Source organism: Marmota marmota, unplaced genomic scaffold (genome assembly GCF_001458135.2).
Source record: "Marmota marmota marmota unplaced genomic scaffold, marMar, whole genome shotgun sequence".
NCBI lineage: Eukaryota > Metazoa > Chordata > Mammalia > Rodentia > Sciuridae > Marmota > Marmota marmota.
Window position 1 is genome coordinate 6,147,994 of NW_025999991.1, and position 16,366 is coordinate 6,164,359.

A 16,366-nucleotide genomic window follows, 5' to 3' on the forward strand; every position below is an offset into this window, starting at 1 on the left:
ACAATTTCTTGACTTATTTTATACATGACTAAATTTACAATAAGCCTCAATTCATCTGCAAATTGTTATAAAAGGAAATGTTTCAAAGAATAAACAGATTATAAAATACTTTGTTATGAAAAATATTATATTCATAATCTCAAAAATATTCTTGAATATGAAATATTATGTTTCTGAAAAAAGAAGATTGTGTCATGAAGCTTTGTAACTAGACACACCTAGAAACAGAAGGATTCAAAATAGAGGAAGAGCACATGCATTATTTCTCTGTTTTGCTTTTATCAAGTTTCTTAAATGTTCTTCTTGCTCAAATGAGGCACTTTCCCATTGGGGCAATGTATTTGCAGAGTGCATGTTGGTCCTGAGATGCGGAACTGGATGCACAGGTGACCCTACAGTAGTTTAAAGCACAGCCACCACTGGTCCTAAAGCATCTAGTTGTAAATTAGTAAATAGAGCCATGTCTGCATGCAGCCCTGATCCCAGGGGTCTGAATGCACTGCCTCTCAACATGTCCATCTCACTCCCTCAATTTAGCATGCTTAAGATGCACAGATGGATACAGCAGTCCTGGGTAGAAGTGTAGGGTCTAAAGTGACTGGAGGAGACTCACATCACAGGAAAAAAGCCAAAGATGCATATGTCTTAGGGAGTACAAAAGTTGTAGTAAGTTGGAGCAAGAAATGATAGCGTTTTCCTGGGATATTTAACATGAGTGCCACAGTGTCAACTAAAGACAGTGCTGCTCCAACAAAGGACCAGATGTTAGTGAAGGACAGGAAAGGAAGCCAGCACTTCAGGCTCAGATGGGTTGAAAAGCAGAGAGAGGCCAGCGGGGACAGACCCTTGTTTCTTTGGTCACTTCAAATGGAAAGACCTTTGTGACAGGAGGAGAAAGGTGGATTTTAAATTCATGCACCAGTTAATGGTGAAATGTGGGTGATGTAGTAATAGAGCTTAATTAAATTTCTTAATATAACTGCACTAAAAGCACTTGCAAGATGTGATGTAATTAAAGCCATAATCTCCACCCTTTGTAGAAGGTGCTTCATCGCAGTGTTACATAATGGATAAGCCAGCATCAGGTCAACATCTGCACAGAGGTCATGAACCCAGACAAATGCTCTCTCTAGACCTCTGGCTTCTTTATTTCTGAAATGCAAGGGTTCCATGAAATGAACTCCTGGGTCTCTTGGCAATCTAAGGAAGATACACATCTACGATGAAAACAGATGGGGATCCTGCATGGTGTGATCCTGGCAATTAGCCACTAAATAAAGATAAACGGCCTTGGACACTTTTATCTACCTCTCCAGGAAATGAAGAGGGCACCCTTGACTAGAGGAACTGCTTCCCAATCTCCCTTTTCCTTGCTGTTGCTTGCAATATTCTATGCACAGATGGGAGCTAATCCTGGAACTTTTCTCTCCCACTCTCAGCTTCTCTCCTGAACACCCACCTAGACAAAACAGCATTCTGTGTCTGTCTTTATTCTTCATCCCTCTGCCTGAGCCCACTGCTCTGTGATGGGGTCAGCCAAGACTCGGCTGGGTAAGGGCGATAGGGTTAGAAGAGATCATTCCCATGAAGGTCTCTGGTGCCTATTAAGCAGTACCAATTTTGTTACTGCTGTGAGTTTCAAGTTTTTAATTTCATTTCTTGAAAAGTATGCCTCAAGAGGAAATGTGATTTTACCCCTTAAACCTTCCATTGGACAGTTTTTGCTGTGGCTGAAATGAGACTATTTTGGAGTTAACAGTGTAAATATAATAGTTAAAAAGATAACATACGGTAGCCTACATTTATTTACTCTCCTGTTTCTACATGAAAAATAAATAAAAGTTCTTCTTTTAACCTTAGCCTTTAAAACCTTATATTCTTCCATATTTTAATGCAAAATTCAAACTAGACTTTAGATACTGAAAAAAGAATCAATAACTAGATGTTTTTCTGTCTTTGTCACCAGAAAGGATGTCAGAACTTTGAATGCCTAGGTAAGAAAATTTAGATACTTTCAAAATGGCATCACATCTCTGTGATAAAGAGCAACACAGCTGCTCTGAATAATTAAAAAACCATCAAATCCATGATAACATTTTACCTAAATAATATATTTCCTCTACTTTGCATAGAAATCTTTTTAAAATGCTCAATTTAAATCCCCACACCACAGCGTACTCTTCCATTGCCTTTGAAGTCAATCGGCATGCGGTAGGAGCGAAGGCTAGGAATTGGCTAGAATGTCCCTAAAAGACTTTGAGTGCCTCAGATGAAAGCTGCTATTTAAGTACAAAGTATCATAATAATTTCTATATATTTAACAACTCCACTCACTTCAATGCCAGTGCCTGACTCAGCCTCACCTATTTGGTACTTTGAGCCCTAGTCCTTAAGTGAAATTTAACCAGTAGGATGTGTGTAACTTTGTTTCATAAAAATAGTACAGAAAAGAGTATCATCAAAAGAGGAAGATTCCAAAAATGTCCCACTCCATAAATTTCCCATTCCGTGTCTGTAAATAGCAGAAAATCTCTTCATTAGAAAATAAAAGGCTAACAAAAGACATCTGTTACTAAAAAGGTTGGGAAGGTCACCACCCATCCCCTGTCCCCAAAGAGAGCACCCTGGGTGTGTACCTTACTGCCGACCATAAAGCCCCCACATGATGCCACTGGACCAGCAGGTAGAGAGAACACAGGCCATGTTTTCCTCTTAGATTATGTTTCCTAGTGCCAAAGAAAATTGAGGAAAGAAGGCAGTTGGCTGTGGGAAAATTATTGTCTACTCAGAATGCATTGTTAGGTTAAATAAGAAAATGTGGAATATGGAGAAACATATTCTCCTTTTTAAATATTCACGTTGAAATCAACTATAGTACTTTCTCTTTTGAAAAACTTTGCTCTTAGATAATTAATTAAAACAAGTAATACCAAAAATAAAAAATTCTTTAAAAAATGCAAGCATTATTATTATCAAGAAACCTGAGCTTATTTTTACTGTATGTCCACTGGGCCCCTAAAGTCCTCCTCCTCCCTCACCTCCTGCCATCCCCTACCTGGGACAACCATTGCTGTGAGCTTGATGTGCACTATTGCAGTATGATCACGTACTTTTGAGGTATTTTCTAGCTGTTTTCTATTTTATGAGAGATTGAATTTAAATTTTCTAAAATGAGGCCTCACTATATGAGAGAGCAATGTGTGTCTGTGGTAAGGAGTACTTTCATGGGTCTTCTGTTTTCTTGTTGAATTATCAAATTATCAAATGTGAGTCATCAAATTTTCCCCCTTGTAACTTTTTGGCACTTTCAGTGACTCTGCATGTATCCTTCTTCTTGATATTGGGACAGTGTTTGCTGAGATGACCTCACAAAACCAGAAGTCCCCATCTGTGAGCTTCCCCCAGGGCTCTGGGCCTTCAGTGAGCCCTCTCACATGCTTTGCAGACCCCAGGCTATGAACTAGCTGACTGCCTCCTCAATCTCCCAATCCTTATGCGTGCTAGACTGCAATTCTAGGTGACTCATCATAGCATTGTGGCCCTGGACAAGACTCAGATCAAAAAATAACCGTTAGTGAAATAAAGAGTAAAGAATCATCAAAATATGTCCGGGGAAACAAAAATGCTTTCTTTAAGACTGCCCATGGTATTTCTCTGGCTCTGCCATCCTACCCTCTAGGTCCACATCCTACCCTCTATGACCTCCAGTTGGCAGGTGCCCAGATGTCACCGGGAATTCAGAATCACAGAAAATAGGAACTGCAGGATCCAGGATAAAAGACCATTATTTTAAAGTTCAGTAGAAAAGGAAGTCATAGATTCAGATTTTAGAAAACAGAAACAATTTGGAGATAAGGGTTAACAGAAATTAACGTGCCAGTCAGGCATAATGGAAGCCAGAGATGGGTCAGGAACAAACCCCGGGGAGTCTGAGACCTAAGGCACCATTGGAAAAATCAATCCCCGCTATGGAAGTAAAGCATCAGGAACCTTAGCACAGTGCTCTTAAGTATGCTAGTTATTTATCTAAGTGTTAAATTTTGGATTGCACACTCATGATTTAATCTGATTATAATCTGGCTACACATCTTTGCAAGCAGAAAAAATTGGGCATGTGATTCTAAAAATTTACTTTGAAAGTGTGTGTGTGTGTGTGTGCATATAGATGTGTATATGTATATATATGTAGTACATATGCATATATTTATAACAATATAACTGTATATGTATGTTCATTTTCTTACCTTGGCAAATGAGACTCATTCCTAAGAGACAGATGTTCTCTCAATGTGCTGACATCAACTTTCTGAGATTCTATGTTTGAAATTCAGATTAAAGATTGTGGTAAATTCATGAAAATAATAAAGACCACCTGGCCTTTTTGCTGTTATTCCTGCCTTTACATATTTTATGATCTATTTTATGCCATCAGAAATAACTATAATCCCCACCTTGATATCTAGGTCCATTAACATTACCAAAAAGTGAAAAGATGCAAATATTAGTTTTCATACTGACTCTCCAAGAAACAGAGCAAGAGGTTCTAACTAGAAAAAAAAAAAAAAAAAAAAACAAGACACTTGCTTGCCTCTCAATAACCTATGCCAAACTGCCTTTCCTTTTAAAGAACACAAAATCGAGTTAGTTAAAAAATTAATAGGTGCTAATGGTTGAGGTCTTACACTCAAGAAACTCATTCACATGTACTGAATGACTTATCTTTCAAACAATCCTGTGGGAATATCAATACTATCTTTATTTCAAAATTAAAAAATATCAAAGGATAAAACATTAGGGATTATGTCCAAGGTTACTGCATGAATGAAAAAAAAAAAAAAAAAAAAAGCCGGGTCCGGAAGCCAGATGTGGCTCCCACACCAGGGCTTCTCGCAGTGGTGATCGGGGATGTCCGTTCTACTTCACACCTTGAGTTACTAAGTTGGCTTGAGCAAGTCTCCCCACTCAAGCTTCCCTAGTCACCGCAGGTCTCACCACTAGATAAGAACGAAGCCAAAGGACAACTAAAGCCTGATGAGTGTGTATTCCTGAAGTGTTGTCTAAGCCATGGCTACTCTGGGCCCACTTCCTGTGTCAATAGCTAAGTGGCTTCTGCTGCATTGTCTCTTCAGGGAACCAGCTGGACATGGTTAAGCCACTCGGCCACGGCCTTGGGCCTTACAGTGTCGTCTCTGTCATGGACGTGTTGCAAGGTCCTGCCATCCCCCATCTACCACGCCCAGCCTTCCCCACCAGCTTTAGTGCAGATTATCTAAATGAAAAAGAAGCATAGGCCCATCCTCCACTCACTCTAATTACCTGGGATTACCTCCTGGAGGTTCCTGGCAATAACACCCTCCACTGCTAGAGATGAAGCCTAAGGCCCCAACGAAACCCAGCAAAGAACAATGCCTTGGCACCCAAATGACTGCTGGCAACCTGAGCCAGCATCGAGAGGGCCAGCAGTCTGTCTGTCAAGTGGAGCTCAACCTGGACAGTGTGGCAAGGTGATGAAGGGGTTGGCTGGTCCCGCCTTTACAAAACCAGTGTTATACCCTACACATGCTCCCACATCATCACCAAACCCAGAATGAAAAATGCAGCTTACAAGGGCTATTTCATGCCCCACGTTACTATCTTTAGTTACTATCAGGGTAACTCCAAATAAACAACTAAGAAAAAAACACATTTCCATTTAGAACTCTTGGGCTAACAATTTGACAGAGTAATAAAAATGTTCATGATTTTTTGAAAAAATTCAAGCTCATTTGAATGTGGCATGTGAAACACTTTTGATTTCTATGAGTGCTCCGATAACAGCAAAGCATAATTAAAACCACAATCCCTTAGTGATATTATCAAATAATCCTAATGCTGAAGGTTGAGTCATGATACAGTTATCATCTGATTTAACATACTATGAGATCATAATGAAAGTTATCATGAATCACCTTACATTATTTTCAAAAATTTAATTCTTTATTCAACAAAACACTGTTTGTATGTTACCTCTGTAACATGGTGATTTCAACAAATTTCACATGTACTTTTTTGTCCATTATAACCTAACTGAAACATAATGTATAAACTGAAAAAAAAAACTTTAATCATATACACATAATGTGTTGTGCATAATTCAAATCATTTTCCACTTAAAAAAAAAGCTTCACTTCATCAAACTCAAGTGATGAATGTGTGGAGCTCTTGCAGGTTAAAAACATGATAACCCACTTATATTGTAAAGGATGCTAACACTTCATGAAGAGAGCCAGTCTACATCTGAGATTGTTTTAAATATTAACAGGTTAAAGGGAAAATTGACAGAGACTGCATAATTTTATAATTGCCCATGATGTCTGCCAGATATTGAAAGTGGATATTTGGCTGCTGTGGGCCTCGGTTTTCTTTTCATCAAAACCCTAAGGATTTTACATTTCTAAAACAGATATTAAACTGCTTTATAATGGGAACTATTTGCTTTGAAAATGGTAATTTTTAGAACAAGTGAACTTTTTAAAATTCAAATTCTCCAAAAATCATTTTAATAAATAATTTTTAATAATACTACAATAGCCCTTTCAAGTTTATTGGGAATATATATACAGATATACATATATATACATATATACATATATACATATATATATATATATATATATATATATATATATATATATATCTTCTTTATGATGTACTGTCCTCTCAAATTACAAATTTTATAAGTCCATTTAATTAATTGTGTTATTAGTGACCATTTGGACTTCTGAGTCATTTCACTTTAACTCCAGGGTTGGCTAAGTTTGAGGGAAATCTCTTTTCCTTTCAGAATTTATAAAGTGAAAAGAGAGAGCATTGTAGGTTTGGTTTAAAATAGAATTCTAATATACTGTGGAAAATTATAATATCTTACAAAAGTTTTGTACTATGAAGACAGAATACTAGGAAAGAAAAACACATAGATAAATAGAGGGGAAAAAAAACAATCAAGCTCCCACTTACCAGGTGTGAAATTGTATCGGGCTGAAAATCCTATAGACTCCAGCTCTCCATCAGCAAAAAATTTAATCCATAGAAACCTTCCACTGGATTTTATTACAGGTGGATTTTGTTGTCCACAAAAACGGCCAATTATTGGAGAAAAGCCAAAAGGTCCATCTCGAACTTCAATATGATCAAATTTGCACTCCCAAGAAGGTTCGATAGAGTATTTCTCATCAAAGTAAAGTTCAATGCACTGTCTTGGGGCAGCTGTAAAAAAGAAAGATTGCATCTAGAAGGCCATTTCTTAAATCTTTTAGATTGACTTTTCTGATTCTATTTTGGGTTTTATCTGTTATATCTTTTATCGAACTCTGAAGATGATATGCATGGAAATACAAAGAAATCAGAGGATACTCAGTATTCTAAAGGGTATTTTCGTAAAAACGTTTGACGGGGTAGTCCTCAAAACTGATGATGTTGCACAAAATACTACTTTGATCTAAAACAACCATTTCGATGTCTACCACAGGACTATCACACCACGTTGGTATTTGGGAGAAAGGCTGGCACCTCAGATATAGAAGGTAGAGAGGCATTGTTCTCTTTTCTCATATCAGTACTCAGGTTCAAGGTCAGACACTACCTGAGAGGAGCTCAGCATGGAGTTACAGGAGCACTGAAGAGAAGTCACGCAGGAATCTCAGTTAGCTCCAAGTGTACATACAAGGCTGTTAGGGACAGTTTTTCTAGGACACAGATCTGACCCTGTCACCCTCAGCTTAAACTTCAGCAGCTCTGGCACCTGCAGGACAATGCCCAGTGCACTGGACACAGGAGAAGCCTTGAGGACTTCCTCCTTCGAGGGTTATCAACTCACAGACAGCCCAAACTCAGGCCACCTCCAACATGTTATGTTTTCTCAGATGACACTCCTTTCAGGTGAACATGTATTTTTCCACTTTATTGCATATCTAAAGACTCAAATTTTAATTCATCTTTTTTTAGGGAGGCCTTGTTTAATGGAACCTCCTCTTGATTCTGCTCATGAGAGATGAGGACCTTATCTTATTTATCTTCTTTTTTTCTGCACCATGACACAGTATCTGTCATTGAGGATTTCCAAAACAAAGTCTTTTTGACTGAACTACAAATGAACCTAACTTCATACATGTTTTCAAGCTCTCTAAGAGATCCAGGAGAGGCCTTTGGGGCTGTGACCACATAAAGCTCCACATGAATGCACTTGCTAATGCCTCCCACTTCCCCCTTGTCATGCCCAAAACAGTCTAAAAGTCAGTTTTACCCTCCACAATGTTCCAGAGTGGCCATTCATTGGTAGAACAGCCAGGAGTTCATGACCAGCCACTGCCCTGGGCCCAGGAGGACTTCCTTACTACTTGCCCTTCCAAACACTTGAATGGCATCAGGCTGTGCTGTCCCTGTGGTCAGTAAACCATGCTGAATGGCAGTTGTCCACCATCCATTGATTATTAAATGTGTATTCACTATCACTCTTGATGACCTAAAAATTAAGCCCTTCTATCCATGGATGCCAAAAATGTGTATATAACTGAGATATGCAATAATTTGAACAGTAAAATAAAATTTCACTGTCCTCCAAGTACAAATTTAAAAATCAATAGGCAAAAGATCAGATCATGTAAAAAGATTATTTTGTGAATCATTCTTAATCCTTATGAATATCTCTGACTTACTAGACATTTAAAAGAGATACTTATAACTCATTAAAAATCAGGCATAATTTTATCTGACATTAATGTACATCACAGAGTTCCATAGACATAATACCCAAGATAATGAAAGATTTGAAGAGTGTCCATTAATATTTTGAAATCTGCAAATTTGAAAATACCCTAAGAAATGACTTTGAAAACCAAGTAGTATTCTGAAAGCAAAATGGCAGATGCTTGAGAAACTGAACCCGTTTACGCGCTTAGCACCACATCCAACATTTGTATGTGTTATCTTGGTGCCTTATCCAAGAGGTGTCCTTGGCCCCTCTAAACCACTCAGGATCCTTATAATTTTCTTAGATGTAAATAACATAGGGTTAGGGCAAGTGGAGCTGTGAGAAGCCAGGGCTGACTTACTCAGAGCTATCTGCCTGTCTTCTCGCAACACACACCCATCTGCCGTCCTCATTAGGAAAGACATGGCTGTTTGACACAAGCTTATTTATTCTCACCATCATCACTGTCACTTAAGTTCTGTCCAACATGGAGAAGCAAACCGCTCCATGTTCCTTCAGAAAACAGCCCCATCACTCTGGCTTTTATTAGAGTACATTATATGTGGAAAATTTGATTTTCTTTTTCCAGCATGTTAAAATTACCTACATATATACCCACATATGAAAATGCCACTGAGTTTTAGGATATAATTAAATAACCTTTTAAGACAAAATGAGTCTACCAGCCAGGGATGGTTGCACATTCCTGTAATCTTAGCAACTTGGGAGGCTAAGACAGGAGGAGGGCAAGTTTGAGGTCAGCCTGGGAAACTTAGTGAGACCCTCAGTAACTTTGTAATCCTCTGCCTAAAAATTGAAAAAGACAGAAAAAAAGAAGGAAAGAAGGAAGGAAGAGAAGGAGGGAGAGAGGGAGGGAGGGAGAAAGTACTGGAGAATGTATTTTAGTGGTAAAATTTCCCTGGCTTCAATCTCCAGAACCTCCTTGCCCCCCACCCCAAGTATGCCAGAGAATTCTTGCAGATTTAGAAAATGAGTGATTATGGCACAAGTAAACTAATTCCAGCTGTCTACATTCAACTCCTTAAATATGCATTTATTTTCACCTTCTAAATGCTCGGTTCACAGCTGCATCTCACATCCACATTTTCCCAAAGCTGCCTTTGATGTAAAACTGGCTGCTTTGGAGAAGACTCAAACTCCTGGAGCTCTCTGAACATGCTGTGCACCATGGACACTTCCTTTGGAACAGTGCACATACGTACAGTTCATTTCCTCTAATTTAAGACCACCTGAACTCCTGAGCTCATGTACTTTCTGTGTCTGAGAAGTCCCCTGTACTCTTTATCACAACCCATCTTACCTCAAGAAACTTCACCCCTTACTTATGCTTCTTTCTCTTGTATTTTAAATATTCCCAGTTACTTGGGAGGCTGAGGCAAGAGAATTGCAATTTCAAAGTGAGCCTGGGCAACATAGTGAGATTCTTTCTCTAAGTTGAAAATTAACTAAAGGCTGAGGGCGGAGCTCAATGATTGGAGCACTTGCCTAGCATGTGGGAGGCCCTGGGTTCAATCCCCAGTGCCCCATAAAGGAAAAAAAAATACCTTTACTTCTGCAGAATAGGCTATTAGTTTTAGAATTGAAGCTGTATTTTTCCCATTAATAGAAGAAAAGACAAAGAAAAAGAAAGAGAGAGCGAGAGCATGTGCGAGTGACAGCAAGCAAGTGGCTGCCTGTCTTCCACTTTTGGGATCCCACTGTCCACAGATACATGGTCCCTTACTCTTGCATGCACTGTCTCCCACCCTTGGTGTCAAAAGGAGAGCACATCCTAAATCCGTGGCCACTCTCAATTGATTCCTGCAGGATACACTTCCGCCTTTACCTTATGTCCCTTGCTGTATCAAATGGCTCCCTGGCAACTAACTCCTTGTTGCTTGAAACTCCACCTTCGCCAACCCTGTGATGTCCTTCACCTGATACTCTTGCCACCCCCAGGTTACTCTCTGCCTGCCTGTCCCCTACCTGTTATGTCCAGAAGACTACCCCACATCTTCTCTAATTTCAGGCCAGCACCCTGGATGCCACTGGTGTTCCACAGAGGACCCTTGGGCTCCACTTAAGACCAACCAAATCAGGATTCACAGGCAGGGGCCCTGCCATTGTCAGATTTTATAGGAGTCGAAACATAAAGCTTCAAATATTTTGGGTGATTTTATTCACATTGCTAAGTTCAGTAACAATCTTTTTGCTTGTGTCCTATAAATAGGCATTGCCAGCAGAGATCTTTCCACTGAGCTCAAGATACATATATCCAATCTCTTCTTAAGGCATCTCCACAAACGCCAAAATGGAGCACATTATTTTTTCTCTTTTCCACCTACATTTCTTGTCTGGCATGACACTGTACCTAATAAATCACCAAGCAAAGTGTCTTGGAATGGTCCTGGGAGTCTCTATTCTCACACCCCATACCCATTCATGATTCTGTTTCCTAAATATTTCTCTTTCTTCCATCACCAGTTCCTTTCTTTAGTTCCAAGTTTTCATTAGGATTTGCTTGGTCCTTTACAGCAGTTTCTTAGTTTCTCCTTCTTCAAAATCTCGGTTCATCACTTTTCTACATAAATTATTCCATGGTACCCATTGTCTCAACTCAAAGTCCAACTTCCATAGTGTGAAAGATGGAATTCAGGTTCTTCTGGTCTCTTTTGTCTCTGCCCCTCACAGGAACACTAGGAGCTCCCAACCTGCCACACCTCTGAATATTGGCATATGTTGTACAGAATGATTACCTCCTGAATATTCTTTAAAAGTGAAAGTTTTTGGCATTCTTCCTGACAGGCTTTTCTTTCATCTTCCTCTTCCAACCATCTTGTACCAATCTCTTAGCCCTATTAGATTGCTAAGTAAAAGGAGTATAGTGCTTGGGCCACACTGCAAGCATCTTATTGCAAATAGCATCACATTCTTCAATGCTCTCTATACTCTACCTAGAAGAGCAGCTGTTTAGTGTTATTTAAATAACATGCAACATGTTTCAGAAAGAGTTTAGGTACTAGAGGAGTTTAACTCAGGGTCCTGAACATGGCAAATTCTCTACATCTTGAATTTATTTTTATTTTTTTTATTATTATTTTTTTTTAATTTTGAGGCAGGGTCTCATTAAGAAACCAGGCTGGCCTTGTGACCCAGGCTGGCCTTGCGGCCTTTAACTTGTAGTCCTCTTGCCTCAACCTCTTGAGTTACTGGGATAGAAGCAATATTAATAGTTAAATAGGTTCTATCCATTTCTTCACTAAGCTTTGTTCTTGACATAACTACAAGTGAATGAGAATTTGTACATAGTATTAAGATCAAGGTTAGCAATGCTTTTTATTTTTAAACAATAATAAACATGAAAATGCAATTAATTAACATGCAAAGATTTGTTTCTGAATTAATTTTTGAGATAAGAGATTATAATGTGATTTTATTTTTTTAATAATTTATTATTTTAAAATAATGTTGTTTCAAAAATAATTATCATTCTGTGAATTACATAGGATATTTAACCTCTCTCTGCTTTAGTTTCCTAATTAGTAAAATGAGGACAAGAAAAATATTTCTTATAATGTATGTATTGATGAGTTCTTCAAAATTTGTAATCTATGTTATTTGTAGCATAGGTAGTTTGTAGATATGTGGTAGTAATTTGACAAAAAGAACAACTATTTCCAGGCCAGAACCTCCATAATTCAATTTACTTTTCTATCAATCAAAACTGCCAGGTCTCTGATTTTTTTGTTTTATTCCTTTAATATCAGAGTTTATTGTTTTTCCTTTGTGTAGGATGCCATTTATTTGGTAAAAGTTCTACTTTAAGCATGGAAAGGGGAAGAAAAATATTCTAAACTCAAAATTACAATAAAAAATAATCATTCTACTTCTTCCATCTTTTTTTTTTCCTTCCCAATGCTAAGGAAGATTGAACCCAGGGCCTCATGAAGGCTAGACAGGTGTACTACTACTGAGCTACATCCCTAAGTGCAAGAATAATATCCAAATAAAGATTCTAAAGTCAGTTAAGCAGGAGCCATTTTCTTTTTAAACATCAATCAAATGAGCATCTCCCTAGTTTAAACCTGGATGCTAAGCACATATGCCTTTTTCACTAAATTAGCTTCCTCTGTGCATGTCTATGTGTGTGCAGGGGTGTCATAAGTCTTACCTGTTTTGGCACTGATATTTAAAGTATTGATGAACTTTATCACTGGATAAAATATTCATATATTTTTAAAAGTTATATTTAACACAGAAGTGTCTCAAGGTTAGCAGAAATGGGATAAGTTCAAAGAGAGGTGAGTCTCTTTTTTTAGTACTATTTATCCTCCAAGTTAGTGAAAGAAATCTTCATAAATTAAGACTCTGACTTTCACTTAAAAATGTAATGTGAATTGGTAGCACAAAATAAGGTAATTGCCATTCAGATTAGTGTTTATAAAACATGAGTATAAATACATCTTTGACTTCAATATATTTGTGTTGTTTCATGCCTCAAATAAGAAAATAGTGAATGCATAGGTCATTCTAATAACCGTTAACTTAAAAAAATACTAGTTTTTCAAAATATTACACATTAGGTAACACTACACCAACTACAATCCATTCTGTTACTTTGGAATTCTAAACCAATTCAATCAGCTGAAAAATAGGCTCTTAGATTGTTAACTTCTTTTTATTTCACAGAATTTGCTTGTTCATAACCCACTGCTAATAACTTCAGTAATTAGCCTTATTCCAGATTTGCAGTTGCTTCACTCAGAGATATTTATTTCTACCATCTCCAAAATCAATTTTTGCAATGTCTATGTGCATATTGCCCATCCAAAACCCAGAGAAGGCCAGGTTCTGTGTTTGTGCTCCCTGGCTCTGGCCCTGTCCTTACCTTCTATGATATAGATGCATTCTCGGTCCGGGGGGTACTTGCTGGGGTAGTTGGGAGAGGTGAAGACACCTCCCTCTGCATGTTTTGTCCAAGTTCCACACTGCACTGACTTCTGTGTTTCTGAGGTGGTTTGTTTTTCTGTTAAATAAATAAATAAAGCCATCATCCAGTTTTTTATAATACTAAAAATAGAGAGGACATTCTTATAATATCCATTAGCAAATTAATTTTGAAATGCTCTCTTAGCTAAAACCAATCAATTATACACACTATAAAATGTTCAGATATTCTGGAATATTAAGAGAATGGGGAATACAGGAAAAACGCAAATAATTAGAGTTCTTCCACTAGCATTTTTTTCAAGGAAACATACCTGTTCCTTTCTTGGTTGCCCCAGACAAATGGAGGATGATTAAACTTGCTGCAACTGCAACAGAAAGAGAAAATAGAAAGAGATCATATACTCTGAAATGACCAAATCTCATAAGAGCATAGAACAACATTTAAAGATAAAAGGATACCAAAGTAGAGTAGTTTTATATTATTAACTGTTACCAGTTGATTCAGAACTTGCAAAAACCAATTTAGAATGTGCAGAGGAAAAACTTGGGAATACCTAAAGGAAGTAATGCATACTTAGAATGGATGAGACCCAAGCTCCTAAGGCCAAAGCATAGTTCAATATTAAGAGGTAACATTATATTCCACTATTGTTACACAAGTTACAGTGAGATTTCAAGATGTAGGCTGTTATTAAACTACCCTATTTGAAGGGTTTTGCTAGCATGTCTAAGGGAAGAGACGGGGACAGCATATAAAAGGAGAAAAGAGACAAACAAGAGGAAGAGTTCCATGATTGATCCTAACACACTGCCAATGTGGCTGCATTCTAGAACATAAACACTTCCTTAATCCAATGGGGCAAGGGGGGGGAGGAAGATCAAGCCAAACAGATGAGTGTGGATTGGAGGTATTAAGCAGTATTATAAAAAGGTCTCACAAAAATGTACAGAATCACCAAGTAACCCTGTCCCAAGCACTTTTTTGGGCTATGAAATTTATTATCTATGTGTTTTATTGAGTCATTTGTTCTGGATCAGAGACACTGGTCTGTAATTTAACTGTAAATCTGCAACAGTATTATAACCTAAACTTCTGTTTTACTTCTATACTCTTGATTTGCTCAACGTTTAAAAAAAAAAAAAACTAAAACTTACAAGATATTAAAGTCATCTAGTAGTCACAACTTCTAATTTTTCTTTACTAATTTCTTTTTATTTATTTTGATGCTGAATTACATAAAAGGTCTACATGCTCATATTTCCACTTAAAATGAATTTAGGGAGGAAGAGTATAATTCATAATAATATCCTAAAATAAAATTCAGTACAGGAGCTTAGGAATTTATGCCTGAATATTAATCCAAGAAAATCATCTGGGCCCTGATACAATATTCGAGAAGGTGTCAACTGTATTACTTTATATTCTAACAAGATCATCTTTACTCTGTATAAAAACATTGGTGGTTGCTTTTGTCTTGTTCATTGTTTTGTGTATTTAAGTCGCAAAAATCACCTTAGTTCGCCATGATTCTGCATACACACACACACACACACACACACACACACCCCACAGAGGCAACTATCCACAATGTCAGGGTGCACATCTTGTATTTTCCTTACTCTGCTTTCGGTGTTTTCATGGAATCACACTATGGAACGCATACTATGTTTGAAAGGGAAAAGCTAGTCTTAACTGCGTGGCACAGGATTAACACTCTCATATCCCTGCTTTATAATGTGAAATTGCCACCACACATTTTACCTTGCCTCCTGCCTAACGACTTTTGATGCCGTTTTCCTCCACTTCCTCCCACCCACACTGCATGCTTCACCACACTCTAAAGCAGCGTTAGGTCTACTGGACAGAAGAGAGTGGAAGTTGGCATTTGCCCCAAGCCCTGGGTTCCAGCGCCTTAGATTGCCCATGGGACTGGGAGTCTGGGCTGCGGAAGCCCCAGGCAGAGGAGTATTTCTTCTGGTCCCATCAAGTATAAACCCTGCTCCCTGGCTATTTCCACCTGCGCCCTCTCTGGGGCTGCGGCCGCTCCGCACGTGCCCTTCTCTGAACTGCACACTGTTCTGGACCCCGGAGGTTCCTGCCCTCGGAGAGCCTGTCTTTCCTGGCCTGACTGTGCGCCGCCCCCGCTCCCGGCTCTATGATGCTGCAATACAGAAAGTTTACATCTGCCCCGAGACTCACTGGACTGCGGGGTCCAGCTGGAGCGCATCGGCTGGGCTTTTCCCCTGCGCGTTTGGCGGGGAGGAGGGGAGGGGAGGAATGGCACCGCGGAGCCGGCCGAGCGGCGGGAAAGGTACTCACTGTGAAACAAACTGCGTCCATAGATCATGTCTGTTCCTTACACCAGAGGCTCCGATCTCCACTAATTCCATTTAGAGACGGGAAGACTTCAGTGGTGGGGGAAAGGATGGAGTCCAGAGATGTTAAATATGCAAGCCAAGAACAAAATACAGGGGGGAAAGCGCGCGAGAGAGGCGAGAAAGAGATGGAGCCCACACAGCAGCCAGATCCCAACAGTCCGTCTTCCGCCCCGGGCTCGCTCACGCTCTCGCTCGCTCTCACCGCCGCGAAGCCAGCATCCCCACCATGACGCTCGCATCACACCCGGGCGCGGATCGCCACCATCAGCACCGCCGCCGGCAGCACCCTCCTCCTTTGCATCATCGCCA

The 16,366-nt window shown here is 38.9% G+C and overlaps 1 protein-coding gene across 10 annotated transcripts in view; it reads right to left on the bottom strand.

Moving 5' to 3' along the window:
• The window catches only part of Neto1 (neuropilin and tolloid like 1), a 101,722-nt gene extending 85,357 nt beyond the window's left edge, over positions 1–16,365 (bottom strand). For 4 of the 10 annotated variants that reach the window (XM_048806640.1, XM_048806647.1, XM_048806645.1 and 1 more), the window contains exons 1-4: positions 15,999–16,360; positions 13,990–14,043; positions 13,617–13,754; positions 6,997–7,245 (exon numbers count right to left, since the gene is read on the bottom strand). In XM_048806640.1, coding sequence (XP_048662597.1) covers positions 6,997–7,245; positions 13,617–13,754; positions 13,990–14,043; positions 15,999–16,026 — 469 coding nt within the window. In that variant the 5' untranslated portion in view covers positions 16,027–16,360. Of the gene's footprint in view, positions 1–4,244; positions 4,315–6,996; positions 7,246–13,616; positions 13,755–13,989; positions 14,044–15,998 lie in introns of those variants that run through there. The other 6 variants (XM_048806642.1, XM_048806641.1, XM_048806648.1 and 3 more) reach the window with 5 other exon arrangements.
• Position 16,366: the final 1 nt, after the last annotated feature.